The sequence below is a fragment of the Tachysurus fulvidraco genome, chromosome 3, assembly GCF_022655615.1.
Source record: "Tachysurus fulvidraco isolate hzauxx_2018 chromosome 3, HZAU_PFXX_2.0, whole genome shotgun sequence".
Taxonomy (NCBI): domain Eukaryota; kingdom Metazoa; phylum Chordata; class Actinopteri; order Siluriformes; family Bagridae; genus Tachysurus; species Tachysurus fulvidraco.
Genome location: NC_062520.1, coordinates 19,743,865 through 19,766,792, shown reverse-complemented (window position 1 = coordinate 19,766,792; position 22,928 = coordinate 19,743,865). Strand labels below are relative to the sequence as shown.

The 22,928-nt window shown below is 36.9% G+C and overlaps 1 protein-coding gene across 2 annotated transcripts; it reads right to left on the bottom strand.

Annotated features, from left to right (window-relative positions):
- Positions 1 to 4,382: 4,382 nt before the first annotated feature.
- Positions 4,383 to 15,464, bottom strand: rhbg (Rh family B glycoprotein). 2 transcript variants are annotated; one of them, XM_047811722.1, is made up of 11 exons: positions 15,173 to 15,464; positions 13,422 to 13,608; positions 13,157 to 13,307; positions 12,414 to 12,561; positions 12,123 to 12,289; positions 11,235 to 11,372; positions 9,478 to 9,611; positions 9,139 to 9,257; positions 8,815 to 8,888; positions 8,375 to 8,469; positions 4,383 to 4,937 (listed from the first exon to the last, which is right to left on the bottom strand). In XM_047811722.1, the coding sequence occupies exons 1-10, from the start codon at positions 15,351 to 15,353 to the stop codon at positions 8,392 to 8,394; spliced, it is 1,377 nt and encodes a 458-aa protein (XP_047667678.1). In that variant the 5' UTR covers positions 15,354 to 15,464; the 3' UTR covers positions 4,383 to 4,937; positions 8,375 to 8,391. The 2 variants fall into 2 exon arrangements, with proteins under 2 accessions (XP_047667678.1, XP_027004643.1); XM_027148842.2 differs by lacking the exon at positions 4,383 to 4,937 and having other exon boundaries at positions 8,136 to 8,469; positions 15,173 to 15,463.
- Positions 15,465 to 22,928: the final 7,464 nt, after the last annotated feature.

The window sequence follows — 22,928 nt, the reverse complement described above, 5'->3', positions numbered from 1 at the left end:
GTCCCCTGGGATTCAGCCTCGGGGCAGAGGCCTCCCTCAGCTCACCCCAGTATCCTCACAACCGGTTCATCTCTGTTAACAAGGTCAAACCTTCAATTAGTCTTGGGTCAGGGGCCAAAAGTGTCACCACTAACATATGCTTGAATAGGTTCGGCAACAGGTCCATAGCACTCCTATGACTTTTGGCATAATGAATGCAGTTTATTCATATTCATAATTTATGTGCAATTGTAGTGATATTTGCATTAATATTTTTTTCTTAAAACACCATATTTCCCAGATGAACACAGTGACTAAAACTTCAGAGATGACTGGACATTGTGGATTACCTGATGTAGTAGAATTAAATAAAATTCCAGGATATTATTTCTTACCCATTTGAGGTAACAGCTGTAAATTAATTGTTAAACAATTAATGCTGAAATGAAATATGAAATATCTTCAAGTTTGCAACATTTTAAAATGATCTGTAGGTGTGCGGAATCTCATGTCTTTGTCCACTTCCATTTTTCAATAACCCACATAGATATATTACCAACCCTTTTGTTCTGCAGGTCTCAAAAATTACACAATTTGGAGTTCATTTTAGCCATCTATGTTTTTGGCATAAAAAAAGAACACAATTGCACAAATTAAGCATATTCTTCATATTCATTTCTCGTTGAATGTCTATGGCCTGGACTTTCTTCCTTTGATTTCTTTTATTCCCTGCGGTATTTCTCAGATGCTAATAACAGACTTGTCTATCAAATGTCTCCACCCCTGGAGTTAATTGGTGCTGCATTTTTTCGGGCCGTGCTCTGAAGTTTGGGGCGTCATTAGATCAGTGGTAGTTACCTCCCCACCTGCCTTCTCTCTGCCCCCCCCTGCCAGGTCAGCCCTGCCCCCTCAATACCCCACTCACCCCCTATGGACCCTTTGAGAAGGCCGACCTATATCTTTTCTCACCAAGTGTTTACCAGACCATTCAGAATGGGTTCTAGGTAATCTCCCATAGTTGTTTTTCACATTCATAGCATACAGAGACTAATTCAGATTATAAAATGTAATTCAGACAGTTATTCACACAATCTAGTTTAAATATATTTCAATACACAATCGAATTTATTACCCTATTAATGCCCCAAATAACTGTAAAACTGATGTGAATATTGTTTTTTAATTATGTGACTCTACCTGCTGTAACTAAAATGACAAGCTTGCATTATATATATATATATATATATATATATATATATATATATATATATATATATATATATATATATATATATATATATATATATATATATATATATATAGAAAATGCATGCTTGTCATTTTAGTTATATATATTGTAATAGACTAAGACATGTCACCCAGAGGAAGTTAAGTTCTTATGAACCTGGGCTCCTCTCAGGGGTTCAATCCTCATGCCATTTGTGCTGGTGTATTTAAATCTGAATCAGGAAATATTGCAGCTATTGGCATGGCACAACGCTATTTGTAAAAAGTTTTAACTAATTGAATACATTTGTCAAAAGTAAGAAATAGCTGTGACATTCCCAGTTCTTCCCACTCTTATACTGATCCACACTAACTCTGGGGCCTAATGCTTCTTTTATAACTACTGAAACTAAGGCCATGGTGCATAAGAACAAGCAGAAAGGCACAAAGGCCCAGGCTAATGGGACTTCAGTGTAATTGGCACAAACAAAATACTTGGCATCTTTGATTAAATGTCTCTCTCTCTCTCTCTCTCTCTCTCTCTCTCTCTCTCTCTCTCTCTCTCTCTCTCTCTCTCTCTCTCTCTCTCTCTCTCTCTCTCTCTCTCTGTCATCTTTTCTCTCTTCTTGCCCTCAGTACAGGTCCCTTCCTCCGGGCCCATAGCTTCCTGGCACTGATGCCAGTGTCTGTGTGCCATCTCGGGAAGCAACGCATCCCCCTGCTGCTGATGGAGCCTTTGAGTCTGGAGAATGGGGGTATTGTGAGGAATTGTGGGTCATCACTGGAGTGGGTATCCATTTGCTCATATGCAGGCCCCTCACACACACGCAGAGAGAACTCAGAACAGAGTGCCAACAGCGGATCTTAAACTTCACAGATTTAAAATGCCCCCTTCGGAGGAGGTGGCAGTTTGTGTGTGTGTGTGTGTGTGTGTGTGTGTGTGTGTGTGTGTGTGTGTGTGTGTGTGTGTGTGTGTGTGTGTGTGTGTGTGTGTGTGTGTGTGTGTGAATGACAGAGCATGGCATTGTTGGTATGTCTGCCCCCTATGAAAATGGATGGTTTTGATTTACTTGGATTTATTTATTAAGATGTTAGAAATCACAGAAAAGTAAAAAAAAAATATGGTCAGTTGGAATATCTTATAGTATTTTAAATTTCCTGTGGTATAGGTTCTATCAAATATAGCTAAAGCCACATTTATTTGGCTTTCTTTAGCAACCAGTGGATCTTTGTGAATGCAATTAGGATGAAAGATGTTAATGAAGCCTAATGAAACAGGACTGTTGGGGAAGGAAGGTTGGACTCAGCTTCAGCGCTGTGATGCCACCTACTTGCCATAGATGGCTTTACAGACTTTCTCAAACTCACAAAGCAAGAATGGCACATTAACATGTATGCTTCTACACAGTCTGACTATCTATTGGTGCTAATTTTTTGACTGATGACACCCCTGTGCTGCCGGAAGCATTTCAAACACTACATATCCTTCTGTCACTGTGGGAGAAGAGAAAATGTAGAGCCCATTTCAGGCTATGTCATCTATTAATGCAGCCGGTTCATGGACAGAATGGCTCATCAACATGCGGTGGCCCCACTCTGTGCATTCACTATGCTGCCCTAAGACAAAAGAACATTGTACAGCCTTCTTTTTTAATTATGATGGGAAGATGCAGAATGTGTAAACTGCTGCCTGTGTGCATGTGCATGTCTTGCTGTGGTGGTGTGAATCACAATGTGTGTGAATGTGGGAATGGGAGGTGGGGTGATTGTATTTACTGATTGTCTAAAAGCTATTTTTATCTGTAAATCACACAGTGCCTATATGACTGCATATATTCTGTGATTTTGTGTGGTCTTCTTGTATGGAGACAGCAATGTGTGTGTGTGTGTGTGTGTGTGTGTGTGTGTGTGTGTGTGTGTGTGTGTGTGTGTGTTTGGAAAGGGGTGCAGCTGCGAATGTATTTGTTGCTTGTTGCCTTCATGGAAATTGGCATCCAATAAAGCACCGGCCACAAAGGCTGTTTGTGTTCTAGGGGTGAAGAGGACTGCTGCAAAGAATAGGAGAAGTTGGGAGGGGTTATGGGGAATAGACAAGAGCAGGATTCCCATCAGAGTAATGGTGCCATCTCAGAATTCTTGTCTCTCTCCCTATTGCCCGATTAACACCCCTGGATGAAGCTCCCCCAGATTAGAAACCCGTTAATTAAGACAGATACAGAATCCCCTCTGTTTTCCAACTGGGATTTTTCTTTTGCTTAAATCACAATGTATCACTGTGGTGATGAAAATAAGAATAGGAGACAGGAGGCATTCTAATAAATAGATACATTAAGTGACATATCACTAACATTAGTTATATTGATTCAGGCCTGGTCTCACATGCAGTAGAGGTTGCAACAATTGAATATCACTTTATACACTCACAGCGCACATAGCCTTTAATGACTGCTGCACTATTAACCTGCCCTGAGCTCTAAATCCACAATCACTTCATTGCTCATTGCTCAACTAATGTTAAATTTCAGAGTCACCCTGAGGTAACTCCAAACAACTTCAATATTAATATTCATTCATAATGATTCAAAATATTCCTGCAATATTTTCTTTATTATACTATGGGTGAAATAATATACACTACAATTTCTACAATAATATATTGTTAAATGTGTTTCAACAGTCATAAATGCTTTTGCTCTGCGGGCATTCTCTGATAATATTTACAGCATAATGTTTTGTTAAAGGACCTGAACATATAGCTATTGTAACACTGCTGTGACCGTGTTGTAATAATGAGTAAATAAAAGTTTCATTTGAACTTCTTTCAGAAATGTTTAATTCCAGAGGCTTTTGTATTTATATTTTGCAATTGATTTTTCTACAGAAATATACGATTACATTTTGCATTATATTTAAAAATACATTCCAATTATTATAAACAGACAAACAGTAAATATTCATTTCAGTAAGAACATAGCAAGTGGTAAGCTACAGTATATTTAAAAGGTCATTTATATGGTGGACAAATATGGCCTTATATTGTGACCTGAATTTTTTTTTAAATAAAATTTAAGACCTTAAAGCTATTTTTATAAATATAGTAGGCAAAAATCAACAAAATACTATGATAAATAGCTGAAAGAAATTAATACTAATTAATACCAGTTGTTTATGGATGTAATGCTAGATTATATTATATCCTGCCCCACACCCAGTGTTCCTGAAATAGCTTATGGATCCACTGTGGCTTTGAACAGGATAAAGTAAATGATCGTTAATAAATAAATGATTAGATATTTTAATGTAATATCCTATTTTGCCAGGGATGGTGAGATGAATCAGGCTTTCACAGGGGGCCCCCTTGTGGTCTGTAACCTTGATATATACCTTTGAGAAATGTGTTAGGGAGCCAAGAGAGTGATGTTGCTTAAGGCCTCCAAAACTGTGAGCCTATTACTCAAGTGACGATATATTTGTGTTGAAATAATCGGAAATGATTTACTTTTCCGGTCCCCCTATGAATCTAGATTTACTATCTAGTCTTGTTACTATACACATAATGTTTCCTCAATAATTAATAGTTACAAAATAACGTGTTCAGATGAATAGCTAAGTAGCATGTAAGTGCGGTGAAACTATTAAAATTGTTTATACTGGTGGCATAACCATCTTATTGAGCTTCTTCATTTTACTCCTCCTCACTCAAGTCTTATGCTGAAGATTGCGTCTCCAGCCTGAAAAAAAAGAGCAAATAAACAAAAACCAATAAAATCAACATTTTACTCATCTGCAGAGATGTATTTATGGTGCATATGCCCCAGCACTCTCACATACTACTTTAACAAGACACACTCTATTAAGACTGCATGAAGAGTCACCCCACTTGACACAGCCTGACCCCTGACCTCAGGGTCATGCTTCCCACAATGTCAGGAGTGCATGAGGATGTGACAGGGTCAAGGGGGGGGCTAGGCAATGTCTTTGTCCTCGCCATGTCTAACCTGTTAACACTATAATGCTTTAAGTGGTTTTCCTGTTTAATAATTGCCCAAAGAATACTTCATAATAAAGAGGGTTTGCAGAGTGGAATCGAAACATTTATGACCACTGAAATAGTTAATAAAAATGAGTATACTGTTCATGAATTCATGAATGCATCATTAATTTAAAATCAGATATAGTTGTTAGTGTTCAGAACCGACTATAAAAACAAATATGGTCTAGACTTCATTGCCACCAGTGTGACATTACTCTTTCTTCAGTCAGGTATTTTTTAAATTAGGCACTTGAAATTCACTGCTCTCAGGGGAAGCAGGTGTCAACTGGACCGTCTCACACAAAAGCTCTCTCTGTATTGTGGTCGATTGCATTCAAGGGCTGAGAACAGCACAGGAATATGTCAAGTGAAAAGCTCTTCTCTGCTCTTTTTGACGAGAGTGGCACGGGGACAAAAATCCTGTATTCACAGACATATTAGTTTCTTGGTATAGAATATTTCCAGATTATCGTTGCCTGCAGAATATTTCCCATATATCCTGTATTTGATGTGTGTATTTATCATAGTCGCACGCACACAGCCCTCCCATTTGCTGTCTCTCAGCATGCTGGTGTGGAGCATGTGAAGGTTGCCTGGAGGAAAGACAAGCTGAAAGAACTGGCAGACCCTGAACACAGTCTGCCTGTAATCCTGTTAAAATGAGCTAAAGCAAAGGCACTCTCTTCATGCAGAGAGACAGCAGCAGACTTTACCCACTCCACACACTCCCACTGACTCATTTACATGGCCATGCTTTACACCCTGCAGTGGGCTGGCCTGCCTACCTGAGGTAGGCACACACACACACACACACACACACACACACACACACACACACACACACACACACACACACACACACACACACACACACACACACACACACACACACACACACACACACACCAAAACTACTATTTTGGACCACATTCAACTGTTAAGTATCCCGTGTATACAACTGCTTCAAAAAAAAGCCAATAGCCAATTTAGGTTAAATGCTGTTAAATCTCATAAGAGAATAAAATAGTAGCCCATGTTCTTTTTTTATTCTTGTATACTAAACCAACCAATTACAGAAAGTGTTTTCCATTGGTCTTTTCATCATTGTAACTGTGATTAGATGATTAAGTACTTGACAGCCTTCAGCCATTGTTAAGACCAGCTGCTCACCTGTCTGCATGTTAAAGCATGGGAAAAACCCACAGCACTGCTTCACGCAGACACGCCACCAGGATAGGACAAAACTACACTTTCAGAAAAGGGGGAGGAAGTGTGTGTTATTCCCACTAACACTGAGTGTACTGAGCTCTGGGCGCTTCCAGAATCACGGTATCAACATAAGACATCTAGCTTTATTTTCGCCTTTTGATGTCAGAAAGTGAAACTGTGCTAATTACGAGGAGGAGACCATCTGGACTCGGTGTTCCCCTTTCACAGTAATTGGAGGTGCCATTAAGTGTTCATGCGAATTAATCCCCCCCCCCCATCTAGAACTCCACACAATTATTTACATTATCACATGATCTGCAGGACTAACGACTGCCATAACCACATTTTATAAAATAATCTACATATTGCCTACTACCGTATCAGTTCGTCTTCTTAAAGTAGGGTTATTATTGGTAACTACTTTATACAATATACACTATCAAAAACAAATAGGTATGTTTACTTTGTAGCATTAACCTGTACCCAGAAGGCACTCAATGTGTGTGAGAGTGTGTTGGATTGTGTGTTGTACTGAGTGTGTGTGTGTGTGTTTGTGTGTGTGAGAGAGTGTGTTTGATTGTGTGTTGTACTGAGTGTGTTTGATTGTGTGTTGTACTGAGTCTGTGTGTGTTGTATTGAGTGTGTGTGAGAGTGTGTTGTACTGAGTGTGTGTGAGAATGTGTTTGACTGTGTGTTGTACTGAGTCTGTGTGTGTGTTGTACTGAGTGTGTGTGTGTGTGTTGTACCAAGTGTGTGTGAGAGTGTGTTGTACTGAGTGTGTGTGTGAGAATGTGTTGTACTGAGTGTTGTACTGTGTGTGTGAATCTGTTTGACTGTGTGTTGTATTGAAAGTGTGTGTGTGTGTGTGTGTTGTACTGAGTGTCATTTCAAATATTTATTTATAATTATATTTTTTATATTGAATGTGACTGGAAACAGAAATCCTTTATTTTATAAGCAATTCTAAACCTAAATAAACATTCCCAAAATAAAGAAAAAGCAAGTTGTGAAACAAAATAAATCAATTAACTGACATATTTTTATGGCATTAAAATTATATTTGCTAAGGATTTAGTGTTACATTGATGTGTTTTCCTAATGTAATTCATATTTACAATTCGGGTTAAAATAAAAGACGATTACCTCATAAATGCCCCTTGCAAAATGCAACTAGAACTGAAATGTGCACTGAGACATGTGCTATGTTCAACCTAATTACAAATCAATCCTTTCCAAGCAAAGCGTTTAACCCTAATTCAGCTAGGTATTGTCCTACAGCTCAGTCAACAGCTTAATGGCTCCATCTGGTGGACGTATTAATTTTTCTATGGAGTGCATCTCTGTACTGCACATCTTATTGTTTTTCCACTCATTCTCACTCATCACATATCTCATTCAGGTAATTACAGTTCTTACTATGTTTAATTGTAATGATAAGGCAGGAACACTATACTGTGCAGGATAAGGAGCACTCTAAAACCAGGTTAGGGAACATTAAGGCACTAATAATCCATATATGTTGCATATAGCAGCCAGAATTTTATGCAAACACTATATTGGGACATTTCTCAACGAGTCCCCAATTTCAAATAATACACCAGAAGGCAGCATCTATTAAAATGAGGTGAATGCTGATATACAGGTGGCACAGATTCCCTTTTCAAAGGTCAGTTATTACAGTAAAACACAGGTTTAGAGGTTTTATTGAACTATATACTCTAATAAGCAAAAAGCAAAAAAAATAATTTTTTTTGCTTTGACAAAATTGTTGTAACCACACACATTTATACAACATCCTAATAACCAAAGTCTTTATAAAAATCATTTCAGTGGACCACAGATAATGTTGCAACAATATTCAGCTTTGAGTGTATATCCTGCATGTTTTGGCAGGTAAGGCACACATGTATACTGACAAGCACTCACAAATACAAGCAGGTTTTTTAACCATTGAGTTTGTCGGACTCCTCAGGTAATTTCACAGTAGTCAATTCTTCATCTCCCTCCTCTTCTCCTGGTACCTGATGAAGAAGGACACAATTTCGAAAATAAGTGACTATTTTTATTATTATTATTATTATTATTATTATTATTATTATTATTATTATTATTATTATTATTATTATTATTATTAGTAGTAGTAGTAGTAGTAGTAGTAGTAGTAGTAGTAGTAGTAGTTTATTATTATTTTTTTTACAGTGCTCCTACATGCCTTTATGCCATGTTTGTCACCATTTCCATTTCTTAAAAAGGGACATTAAGTGTAAACTAAAGTCAGGTTAATTTACAGTTTTTTGCTGTGTATCTCCCAATCAAATTACTTCAATACAATTTCATACAGTAACTGGAGAATAAAAATCATTTACCTCCCAGTAGATTGAATCCTCAAAGCAGAGAGTGTCAGGTGGGGCTCCATAAATAGGCAGTTTTAAAATGAATCCTAAAAACATACACAAGCTATTATGAGTCCTATACTTTCCAGTAAGCCTCTACATGCTGTTTAACAATGATAACTATAGGCAGATAGCATTAGAACCCTGTAACTATGTTATATCTCCTCGGCTTCAGGAGGTATAATGTTATAATGTCTATAAAACACTTTACCTCTGAAAATAAAAAATATTTTATGGTCACACATATTTTGTCACATGAGTTTTATTGTGAAGTAATAATGGTCCCTTGTTTCTTACCAACAATAAGCCCACCAAGCAGGGCCATACCCAGGGTGACAGCCAGTGATATGATTTGCATTACAGCCTGATTGGATACAGTATAATCTTTGGTGATACCAGGAAACACATCTGCCAACCTATAGAAACATTAGATGGAAGCATATATATATATATATATATATATATATATATATATATATATATATATATATATATATATATATATATATATATATATATATATACACACATATATGACAATACAATATATTTCTCATAGTGAAAAAGTAGTATCTAAGTCTAATTTGTCTGTATTGTCATATAGCAACCTTTATAGTTCATAAAAGATGTTATTACCCATTGCCATATACTGAAGTGCTTGCTGCTGCAGCAGTGATGGAGCCCACGACAGCTCCCAGGACACCTGGCATGCCATGTAGGTTATGGACACCACATGTATCTTGAATCTTCAGCTTTGACTCCAAAACAGGCTAACAAAAAATAAGAGTAACATCAATGTAGAGAAATAAAAAGCATTAAAAACCAAAATTTATTTATGCTATTTCCCCCCAAAACATGGTTATGCTGCCCCTCATTTTAATAACAGTCCCAGACCTGTTAGTTAAAAATCTTGCACTGTGTTTTCAATTTTAGTTTTGTCCACTCTTCCACTGACTGGGTAGGCAAATAAGCTTTTTGTTAAGTTTGCGAGGCCTATTTTGATGTTTCAGATGTTGTTCCAGATAATTCTAAAAAACATTTTACAACATAAAGGTCCAGTAATTGTGCAAGCTGTGCAAAGTGCCTCAGTGTTCCATCATTTTCATTGAGGTCACACTCAGCCTATCTTACAGTTGCGATCTAGGCTGTGTCTCTTGGAGAGGATGCACAAAGGGCAACCTCTGTCTGTCTAGCAACTGATATAGCAGTTTTATACCACTTTGTATTCTTCTGTGTGAAAACCTTTTGACAATGAACAATAAGAAGTGTAGGACAAATCTTTGTCCGGAAAGCTTAATTCAATGCTGCTATTTCAATGCTGCTCTGGTAAGTCTACATATGTTTACAAAAATTCTCTTATTGTTTACAAATCCTTTAATTTTCACATTGCTAAATACAGTCTGTACACCTCTTCTACTTTTCTGGTTAGGGGTCGCCACAGCAAATCACCTGCTTAAACCTAACTCTATCCTCCGCATCCTTTACTATTGCACAAATTAACTTGTACTCTTTCAACACGTCCACATATCTCCTCTTTGGGCCTTCCTCTTTACCTCTTACCTGGCAGCTCCAACATCTTTCTGCTAATATAACCACTCTCCCTCCCCTGTCCAATCATTCTCATTCTTGTTCCTAATCCTGTCCATCCTCATCACTCCTAAAGAGAACCTCAACATCCAAATCTCTGCTACCTCCATCTCTGCCTCATGTCTTTCCCTCACCGCTACAGTCTCTAACCCATACAGCATACTGTAGCTGGTCTCACGACTGTCAGTGCTATTTTATGTATCTGTCCTGTAGTGTATTGTATTGTCTGTCTGCACTGTCTTGTTTTTCACTATTTGCACTATTAACTCTAAGCACTTTATGTCACTAGGACAATTTAACCTTTAGTTTTTAACTGTGTGTTTTATGTAGCTCTGGCTTGTTTTATGTAGCAACATGGTCCTGGAGAATCGTTCACTTCACTATGTACTGCAAATATAGGGTTGAAATGACAGTGAAAGCTTTTTCACTTGACTCGATTTGACTTGACTTAATGCTTAAACTCACCTATTCACTTCATGGGTCTTGTATATGAACTGTAGACTGATACAATTTTATCCATGCACATTTACCCTACTCAAATACAATTCCAATTAGTGATACTGAAAAAAAAAATCAAATTGCTATATTGTGTTTGTATACTAATTAGTTCAAAATATTTAAAGATTCTAATTTTCAATGTTGTGCATCATTAAAGCCATTATCTCTAGCATTTTTGAGTATGTGTATCACCTATTGTGAGTTTTGGTTGTTTGGTATATATTCTTAATTATATAAGACACATGTAAATGATTCATAGTTTTAATATATTTTTTTGTGTTTTAACATAGTTTGAGTGCACTACTCACTGAGAGGTATTTGTACCCAAGCACTGAGATTGTCCCAGCCAGGAATCCCACTATCATGGAACCAAAAGGAGTCAGCATCATTTCACCAGCCGTTCCTACAGCAACACCACCTGCCAGTGCAGCGTTCTGAATGTGCACCTAAAAGATCCACATGATATGATTAGTATTGTATGTGTTGTATTCAAACACCATCTCTGCCTCTCTCCAACTGCCAGAATGTCGTTTAACTTCACTGAAAGTTAAAAAAAAAATGAGACATCTTTAAAAATGTTCCCCTTTAGATAACAATCAACCCATTAGATAATGAACAGATTACACCTGACAGGTGACAGAGAATGCTATGATGCCACAGAAGATAAAGTGAACTTGCCAGTGATGCAATAGTTACATTAGGAGTAATGTATATTATAATAACAGTTCTTGACTTCTATGTTGAAAGTACCATGAAAATTCTGTTGACTATAAACATAAAAATTGTATTTCCTCACAATATGTAATGTGTTTAGAACCAGTTATTAGGTGCCCCTTTCTCATTGTCAGAGACTTAGACAATGTCCTGCTTTAGCACTGAGGGGTGCAGGCAGATGTATTGTTGTTTATTGTTATGTAATTATGTCTTGTAGGAGTTCAGCTGTTTCGCATTACCCCTAATGTGGCTTGTTATTTATACCACTCCTTGTGTGTTGACTCTTTGTTTGCCGTTGTGTGCTGTCGCATTTATGTTTTGTTATATGTTATGAGTAACCTTGATTGTGGTTAAGTTAAGTGACATTTTGTTATGTTCCTATCAAATTAACCATGGAAGTCATTTAGATCAGACATTTTAAAATACACATATGAAGACCTAGCTAAGTGAAACACATAATTAGGCCAGTTGGGGGCACTCACCATGTCAAGTTTTCCTTCGTGGTTGACAAGAGCAGAGAAACCGTATGTGGCAAGTGTGCAGGCAGCCAGTGAGTAGTATGTGTTCAGTGCAGTGCGATGCTGGGGATCTCCTAGAGCCGTGACAGCCGAGTTAAAGCTGGGCCAGAACATCCACAGGTAGATGGTTCCTGAAAAGAGATAATCAGAACATAATAATCTTTATATGTTTAGTCTTAACCATTTACCTGGTCTAATTTAATTTACATTGTCCAAAAACTGAAGGAATGGTTCTGAGAAAATACTTTAACTAACCAATCATGGCAAAGAGGTCAGAATGGTACACAGAACAGTTCCTGTGCTTGCTTTTTTTCAGGTCAGGCCTGTACAGCACACGTGTCACCGTGAGTCCAAAGTATGCTCCAAATGTATGGATGGTCATGGATCCTCCAGCATCTTTTGCCTATAGGCATTTAAAAAAAAACAGGTATGAACTGGGTGCTTTTAAATCCAAATTTGATCATTTGCTAATTTCTACGTATTAGCTAGCTCTCCTCTATCACATGACAGTTGCTGCTCATAATATGTTACAGGGCATCTGAACTCTGAGGAAAACTTTCACCCACATAAGCTCACAATTTCTCTATGATTGACAGAGAAGTAAGTAAAACACCATCCATTCACTCAGAAATCGAATTTCCTGTTATGAACAGCTATGGCATTACAGGATTCAAAATCCTAAACACTTTTTGTTGCATCATTTGGGAGCCCAACATGCCTCATTAATAAGGAAATAGATTTTCACTTTGATCATAATTTATTACACAACTGACTAACATAATTTACATATTATCTGCCAGAAAAGTCTTTGAACTCTTTTCAAACAAATCCAGCTGTCTAATAATGGTAAAAAAAACCCACCAACACCTAAAAGATAAAACCTCACATCTACAAACTGTTAATATTTTTACTTCAAACTCATGACAGAAAAACAGTTGTGTTTCTCTAATTCCATTTAACTGTTGACAATTTCAAAACCAGAATCAGAATGGACTTACTCCAAGAATAGTGAGAAGGATGAACTCATTTACGGCAAACAATGTAACCTCAAATATGGCCATTATCAGCATCTGGACTGGACTTGTTTTGCCCAACACAGCCCCAAATGAGATCAGGACTGCGCCAGTGCAGAAGTCTGCATTGATCATGCTGCAGGAGAGAGTAACCCAGTCAGTGGATTTAATATATACAAATAGGATTGATTAGTGAACTACAGAAAGGGATAAGAGAGGCACAGGTTTATGGACAAACTCTGCACCTTACCTCTCCACTCCAACATGTATCTTGCCATGATGCATGCCATGAAAGAAGCCTTGCATGAGTGTTGCCCATTGCAGAGAAAAGGCTGCAATGAGGAAGTTAAAGCCAACGCTGCTGAAGCCATAGCGCTGCAGGAACGTCATGAGGAACCCAAAGCCAATGAAAATCATCACGTGTACATCCTGGAAACCTAAATAAAACAAACAAACGCAAATACTCCATTATTTATATATATACAATTATACAGGTTCACATGATTAGTTGTTATCCAGAGTACAAAGAGCTTGGAGTCTTCACAGGCAGTCAAGTAGTAAGCAGAGGTCTGCTAATGTGGTAACAGAAAGTCTTTTCCTAAAAGGATTTAAAATCTAATTAAAAATATCCGGTATACAATATTCCCCTGATATAAGTGTATGTTTTCTTAACGTATCAGACTTGTCACATGTACTTGTTTTATAAAACAGGCACAATATTTAAAGACATATAAGAAGATTTAAAGATTGGAAAGTTCAGGACTCATATTCAACGGGGTAAATAGTTTTGCCTTTACATTTGTCTGTGTGAATGTTTTATTTGCCCACTAGCCAAGTTGCATGACAGTAATGACAGTATATGTTACAGATTCCCACCAAACCTGAAACAAACTGAAAAAACATACAAGATTTAAAACATCTGGCAGTTAGCCAGACTTCACTGAGCCATTTTAGAAGTTTCATCTTTCAGCTTTTAACCTCGCCCTTTTCCCTCAATGTTATGCAGGTGTATGTATACATAGAGCGGTGTCCTTCATGTGAGAAGCAATAAGTCAAGACCAGCATAACATACATCAACAGAACCTAACAAGTCAAAACTAGCACAGGTAGAATTCTTCAGTTGTCTTTATCACAATATCCATCAACCGTACCCAGCAAGTCAAGACTAGCACAGGTCGGACCACTTGAGACACTGATACACATTTACAGAATCCATTCATGAAAAATGGCCAGACAGCTTTACTAGGCTAAAAAATTTAAATAATTCATGACACTTCATATTAAGTAATAGTCTAGTCTAGTCTAGTACCAGAATTAATATAAAAACACACTTATATACGCAATATATTTTTATCCTGTTTTTTATTTTCTTTTTGCAGTGTACTTAGCAGAATACATGTTATTTAAAATGGGATTAGAGCAGTCAAGATAGAGATTAGTGAGATTTTCTTTATTAAGGTCTATGATTACAACACAGTGCATCAATGCATGACCCAACAATGCATAATTTCTAAAGTGATTTGTTTACTGTACACATGCCTATCCTATAAATGTTATTAGGTCAGCACAAAATGCTGGTACATTTTCAATTCATTATGTTAATTGCATAATTAATGCAGTCATATACACATTTTTCTCCTGGAAGTCCTGGAGTAAACTAAAGTGGTAAAAAACACTTCAGGCCTAAACATTCAACTATTGTAAAGCTGTCAAAATATGCAAACACATTTGTAATATCTTTTTGTATGTCATAACCTCTATTTGTAAAGGTATGCTACTTACACACGCACACACACACACAAAACACACACACACACACACACACACACACACACACACACACACACACACACACACACACACGCACACGCACACGCACACGCACACGCACACGCACACGCACGCACACACACACACACACACACACACACACACACACACACACACACACACACACACACACACACACATACACACATACACACTCAAACACACACTTACTAGGATAGCGGTAATAGAACTCATTCTTCATATCATCTGTTTTGTTGTCTTTGTTCCATTTCCTGGCATCAGTGTCCTCATTATACTCCACCAGGACACCAAAGAGGATGATGAGGATGACCTCCAACACAATACAAACCGCCGGCATTCTCAGCCGCATGTTGGTAGAATAGTCTGTCATTGTGAAACCTGGTTAATTCTCACTCTCTCTCGCACTGCTGTGAGGAGACTGAGAGGGTAGTTTACAGAAAGCACCTCTTTACATAGTTAAGTTAATCTGCACGATGTGCCGGTTAACGCCCATCTACTGCTCTGATGATTGGTCTCAATCACATGCCCTCAGCCCCACCTACTCGCACCTGCACAGTTTTTGTAGTGTCTGTCTTTTTTAGTCTCTTTATGATGAACAACGTTTTCCACAATTACATACAGTACATGTATATTACAGACTTTCAAAGCAATTGTGGTTGAAAATTAAAATAAAGTTTTATTAATTTTGTTTTGTAGCCTTTATTATTTCATCTGTCCATCACAGTGTCCAACCAATCTTCAGCCAAATATGTCAAATACACAAATACACATCTAGCAAAAGCAAAAGTCTATTTATTTTAAGTGTCTATGTAGGACGTAATTTTTAACTGGAAATACACAAAATACAATACATGTGCTTACAAAATATGAACCACGGAGCTTGGGGTTCTCCATGGTATTTGATAAACATTGGGCAGTTAAAAAGTGGGAAGGTCTGTGTTTTAAGGAACTCCTTATCTACCACTATTATCAGAAAAAGGCATAGAAAGACAGAGGTTTGTTTTATGTAAGGGCACGTGAAATGTCTGGAAACTGATGTCACGAACATTTTTGAAAAATGCAAAATAGATATAATAGACATATAATGTAGAATATATATTTTTTAAGTGTATGCAGTATGCATGTATGTATGTAAAGCTGAGGAACAGAATTACATGTTTCAACACATCTCCATCCCTTGTGTGGTCTCTCATTCTCTCTCTTTATCTTGACTCTCTCTCTCTCATTTCTCATTTTGACTCCTCTTTACCTATAGAATGTGTTCTGCTTTAATGCAACTGCTTTGGAAGAATTTCACACTGATACCTGAGAGTTTATAAGTGTTTGAGAAAACTGAAAATAAGAGAAAAATGTGTGAAGAAGAATTCAGTGATTGAACTATAAATAATAGCAAGGTTTTAGTCATTTACTCTATAATGTCCAGCACACACACTTGTGCTATGAATGCCCTTTCCACTAACAGTTAACTTTGACTTTATCTATTAATTTAGTTTTTATCTATTAAATAGTTTAAGCTACTTGATGGACATTTTCTACACAGTCCAGTCATACATGCAACTCTTAGAATTAGTTCTTATTTTTTACAATATTCAAAAACAAATATACAAGATCCCTTTATTTTACAATCTGTTTTCATAGGAATTACATTTGACAAATAGCATTCAAGGAGGCATAAAATTAAAAGTGTTTTATTGCTTTTTGCCCCCAGAAAGGGGTGGCATAGTAAAGGTCAGAGTTCACAAAGCCCTCTCAAATAATGTGATGAGCTTGCATTTAAGACAGTATGTACATCCTTGCTAATGTCAAAACCCTGCAGATATGTCATTACCTGGACGGCTCTGCCTGAGGCCTGATCACAGTTTGAGCTTCCGGAGGTGGTTTAGTTGATATAGTCAGATTCTAATGTATGCTTACACTTTTCATTAATGTATATTTTGCTTTACCTTGATACAAATCAAAATGTAATTCAAGGGGTAAATAGGGACATAAATAATGCCTTTGAACCAATGCGAGTTTGGCCTGAGGGACATATGACACCTCAGATACAAAATCCAAAAAAACTGGTTTAACCTTCTCCGTGCTTTAGAAGAAAACATTTATCTTTTGACAGATTGTCAGCTTTGTCAGTGTTTAAAGTAAAAACACTTCAAGGAAGGGTCAATTGGTGTAACCTTCGAATTTCTTTGTGCTGCAACAAGCTCCATCCATTCATACACCAATCTGTACACAGGCTGAACAAAAACAGTTATGTTGTAACAAAAACATTTATTAGTTTATGTTTCCTCGACTCAAACATATTATATCAGTCATTAGTTTTGTGAAATGACCCTGGAACACTGAAGCTATTGTCCTGCTTTGAAAAAGACATAATTGGTATACAGTAATTAGCTGAATGTGTAGTTGGTGTGGTTAAGGGCAGTGCAGATGTTTATGCAGTATTGAATTTGAGATAAAAACATGGTGTGGTATCAGTGAGAAAGAATCATGTCCACACTTTACACTAACATACAACACAAAGTCTAAAGAACAGTTGAACATTTACTAACAAAGATTTATAATGGGTTATTTTAAAGCTGTCCATATTGTGAGACTTCAATATTTTTTATGAAATGTGCAGTTCAGCACATCCTAACATTTTTAATCAACTTATTCTCTCATCACATTCTCACCTCTTTTTTTTATTGCAGCTTCATTTAGTAGCCTCTGTAAAAAAGTGAAAATTTGCCAAGCATATATTCAGATCATTTTAGACCAAATAAATATGGGATAGGTGATAATATGCTAGTATAAGTTTGATGTTTTTAATAAATTATCATTTTTATTTATAACAAATACATATTCTGATTAGAACAGATGTTAATCTTTTATCCATTACCCTCACCCTTCACCCCGAAATTTGGGTTTTGCTTAATTGTCAACCTACAGTCAGGAGCCACCCAGATCAGCTGGGTAGGGTGAAGTTTAAAATATGCTTCCTCTACAACACATGAAACCAGTTAACAATATCTTTCCAAACTGTTACTCATGCAATATCACGGGGGACCATGACACACTCAAGCACACTTAGAGGAAAGTCCTAACTGCCCGCTTACACATACTTGAGTTCACAAATATCAACGATTGGCTTGATGTGGCCACTTTTGTACCACTGGACTCATGGATACAAATGCCAAAATTTAAATGTTAAAAATTTGTATAGTTTACCTTGTTTTCAGTTTTAAATATCTGATCTACCAGTGCTGACAGTACATTGAAGTTCCAGATGATAACAGAGAAATGGATTTGCAGAACTCAAACACATAAAAATCTACAAGGGAAGGAAATATTTATATCGTTTTCTATGTGTCTGAAAACTCTCCTTTAGCAGTTTACGTTCAGGCATTAGTATGTTATAGAGGATAGATAAGTTTACATGGCTGAGACTATACTGTACATTTGATAACGCATTAACATTTTCACATAATTTAATATCTATTTTTCCATCAACCTCACTGTAATTATATAGCACCTCTTGAGCCAAGCCGGGCCCCTTACAGGATGAAAAATCATATACTTTCTCTAGTCCAAGCAATTCAGTGGATCTATAGTTGAACAAGCATTGTTTGTGAAATCCAATACTTGAATAACTGCTTTTCAACTATGCGTACACTTTGGTCTAAAAAGTGTGTGTCTGTCGCCTTATCTCTCCAGTGGCTCCTGGTACTAGATAAGGCAATCAGGTGATCAACTAATTTGTAAAGACATGCAAGTGTTTGTGTTAGGGAAGTCAGCTCAGATATATACTGTTAAAAAAAGCAGCTGACAGAAATGCCAACCAAGATCATGAGATAAACACAAGCCTGGTCCTGTCTATTATGCTATTGCCCCCTTTAAGCAATATGAATTAATGTGATGTTTGATGTGAGTGAGAAACAAAACAGTTTGCAATATAATTTAGTTAAAAATGTTGTAGTTTTTAGTTAAAGATTTTTAGTTTCTATTCATATAAACAGTTTGGAAAGGTTCAACAGTTCCTTTTTCTAAGCAGCCTTCTAATATACAAACTATGCCAGTTGTGCACTCCACATAATGACATTGACTTGCATGCTGCTATTTGTGTGTCATATGCTACAAGGTGTGGTTAAAGCAAAAAAACCAGCTCATCTGGGTGTTGGAAGGGCTTATATATGTCAGCCATGAGTCAATCAGCCACACAAAATTGCTTGTCATTAGCACATATTGTTTGCTGATTAAGTTATCAGGAGTAAAATATCCTGTGGGTCAGAGCTTATAGGGAATTGGCACAATTCTTAAAAGTTTTTTTTTATTAAGAACTTGTCTGGAGGAGAAATATAATAAATATATAAATATGAAAATAATAATACATGCTGACCAATAAGATCAAGATACAAGCTCAAAAGGGCAAAGCCTTACTGTATGCTTCACTGGGGTCTATCATTTTACATACTGCAAGCAGGAAGATGAAAGCTCCTACACTTCTTTATGTGAGATTTTAGTCTCCCTGAAGGTGTGTGGTGCGTGAGAAAAACATGAAAAAAGTGAGATCTTTATCTGCAATACAACTAGAGAATGGAACTCACATAGCAGTAGCTTTCATGCTTACTAATGCCAAGAAACTGACTAAGTAAAGAACTATACTGTTGTAGCACAATCTAATTTGGCAAATAAGACTAATTCCACATGACCTACAGTGAATCACACTTCAGTGTCCCATTGTAAACTTTAGTGTTCCCTGCTACAAAAGTCATTTTGAAGAAAACTTTGAGGCTTATAGTGAAAAAGACACCTGTGCTAATAGAACAGTAAATAACAAACAACATACAAAGAAGAAAAATTAAGTATACTTAAAACAGACAAAAAAATTAAACCAATGGATGGACCTGATGAGTAAAAATAATCTAAATGGAGCTGAACTGAACATTCATCCTGTTGGTGTAAAACCAGTACATTTATGCTGGTGCCAACATTTGCCATCAGAAGTCACATTTGTGTAACACACTGTACAGTACATGTGCATTGTGTGCTAAATAGTCACTGAGACGTCATGTGGACAGACTAGTGAGGTAGGTTGATACAACCATCTCTAGATCTCAACCATCTCCTTCCTGAATGAATTTTTTCTACCAACTATCCTATCAATGTACTCTCAATGAGGCAAAAAATTTCTTAAATTAAGACAAAAACCAGTCGCTACGGATAACATCTGTGGTCATATGATGATGATGATGATGATGATGATGATGACAGTGATGATGGTGGTTGTGGTGGAATGAGGCCCTGGAACAGGAATTTCAGGGTTTGTTACTTAGTTATTCAAACAATCACAATGACAGCTTTAGATCAACATATTCACAAAGGTTTTAGATAAGCCTGAAAATTTTATCATCAGCTTTTCATACTGTATGTTACTGAACACTGTATTCAGTATATATTTTATATATTACATGTACATAAACATAAAATGACCCCACACACCCCTCACACACTCTCTTCACCCTCCTGCCGTCTGGAAAAAGGTACCGAAGCATTCGGGCCCTCACGACCAGACTGCGAAACAGTTTCTTCCCACAAGCCATCAGACTTCTCAATAACTGAACTGTACTATACTGAGCACAACATGCACTCACATCATCTGTATGGACTGCATAGACCCTCACAAAATACACACACTGTTTTGCACACTTTTCTGCTGTTTTTGCACATACTTTCCAACATTTCAGCTGTTTTTGCACATATTGTACAATATCTCAGCCATTACGCACATACTATACAATATTTCAGTCATCTGCTGTTTTTTGCACAACTCTATATATAATCCAAAGGACCTGCTGCTAAGAAACTATGTTCATTCTTTTACTGCACAAAATATTGTTTGAACATTCAGTATTTACACCGGTTGGTTGGCACTGTTTCTGTTACTGTTTATTGTCTTTTGTGTATAGCATTTTTTGTACTTTTTGTATTGTCTTGTAACTTTATGTCTGCACTTTTTTTTTGTCCTGCACTGTCTTGTTTGTCTTGTCCTGCACTGTTTGCACCAGGTTGCACAGTTGCACTTTATGTGGCTAAGACTACTTACATGTCCTTAGCCCTGTCTTTGTTTTATGTAGCACCTTGATCCTGGAGAAACGTTGTCTCATGTCACTGTGTACTGCAACAGCTATATATGGTTGAAATGACAATAAAAGCTTCTTGACTTGACTCTTGACTTGACTTGAAAAGTACTCAATTGTAACATAATGGGATGTATTGGGACAGAGAAAAATCTCTATAATAAGAGAGTAGGTTTATTTATTTACTTTTAAAATATTATATATACACATATAGTATACTGTGTACAGATATAGACTCTGGCCAAATGTATGTGGACACCTGACCATCACAGCCATATGTGGTTCTTCCCAATCTGTTTCCACAAGGTTGCAAACACAATTGTATAAAATGTCTTTGTATTCTGTAGCATCAAGATTTTCAAGAGGCCCCAAACTCGTTTCAGCATGATGATGTCCCTCTACACAAAGTGAGGTATTTGAAGACATGAATTAACAAGGTTTGTATTAAAGAACTCAAATGGGCCTTACTGATCCCTGACCCTAAAACTCTAGAACACCTTTGAGATGAACTGAAGTACCGACTGCACCCCAGGCCTCCTTGCTTAAGAACGGTACCTGACGAAATATAAACTCTTTTGTCTGAATGAGCACAAATTCCCACAGACACCACCCAATATCTTATAGAAAGCCTTCTCAGAAGAGTAAAGGCTATTATAGCTACAAAGGAGTGCTTTACAGAGATCTTATCTTCAGGTATGGAAATGTACAACAGAACCCTTATCATCCAACAGTTTAGGAAGGAATTTTATTCCTGTTATATACAGTATCTATAAACAGTTTCCTCAACAATTTTACTTTTTTCATTGCTTAAATCAGGGATGAGTTCTTCAGAAATGCAAGTTTGTCATCTTTTCATTAAGAATTTTCAAACATTGTGCATAAAGAGTTATGTGGAATGCGATATCATCGTCTCCTCTCAAAGAACTGTCTCCATTGGCTAGTCAAAACCTGCCTGGTGTTATTTGTGTAGGGACGAGTTAAAAGATGACCCTGTCCTGAACTCTCCCTGCATCAACATGGCTACACCTGAGTGCAATCTGCTACTGATATAGTTTGACCGACCTGTTAACAGCCTGCCACAATGGCATCTGTGTCAAAAGCAGTACAGCACAAGGACTGGCAGTTTGAGATCACTGATAGAGCAGGTGACCTACTCTTTGTGTCTCAATGAGTCACATGTCTAATAACTCATTCATTCATAGTTATGCAAAAAAAAACAAAACATCTAATGTAATATATAAGAAACAGAGTAGGCATACAAGACTGTATACTAGTGAAACTAATCAGCTAAAGCACTTCAGTAAAGGTTTTAACAGTTTAAGATATGTGATATTTTAATTTGTGCACTTTAGAAATATTGCCTGTGTTTGTCTAAACTTGATTGATGGTTTGTCATTAAAGCAGCTCTGTTGTAATTGGGATTTTGAGCGATTTGAGCGTATCTATTGTGTAAGTCAAACTTATCAATTCGACTTGGATTTTTATATTATTGCTTATTTTATGTATTTTCTTAAAAAGAATTTATTGCACATGTTCTTAATGGAAAATCTGCCGCAAACAATCAAACTATGGCACAAAGACTTAAGTACATGATTGATTAGAAATGAGTGTTAGGTATCAACATTAGATTAAAGATATGCAGAGCAGTTATGCTTAAAGGCTAACTGTCAAGATACCTCTGTCAGGAGCAGAATTGATGATCTTACTCTGTAGTTACCTTGAGGCTATGACATTCCAAAGTCAAGGCTAAATGTATCTCTGCACTTCATCTATATGCAATATGCAATATCTATATCATACAGTATGCACCGTCTTTCTGGGACATTAAATTA

Coding starts and splice junctions, on each gene's coding strand:
- rhbg (XM_047811722.1), bottom strand. CDS start 15,353: ATGACAGACTATTCTACCAACATGCGGCTGAGAATGCCGGCGGTTTGT. Junction 13,308..13,421: donor ATACATGTTGGAGTGGAGAG/GTAAGGTGCAGA, acceptor TCTCTCCTGCAG/CATGATCAATGCAGACTTCT. Junction 12,562..13,156: donor TCCTTCTCACTATTCTTGGA/GTAAGTCCATTC, acceptor AAATGCCTATAG/GCAAAAGATGCTGGAGGATC.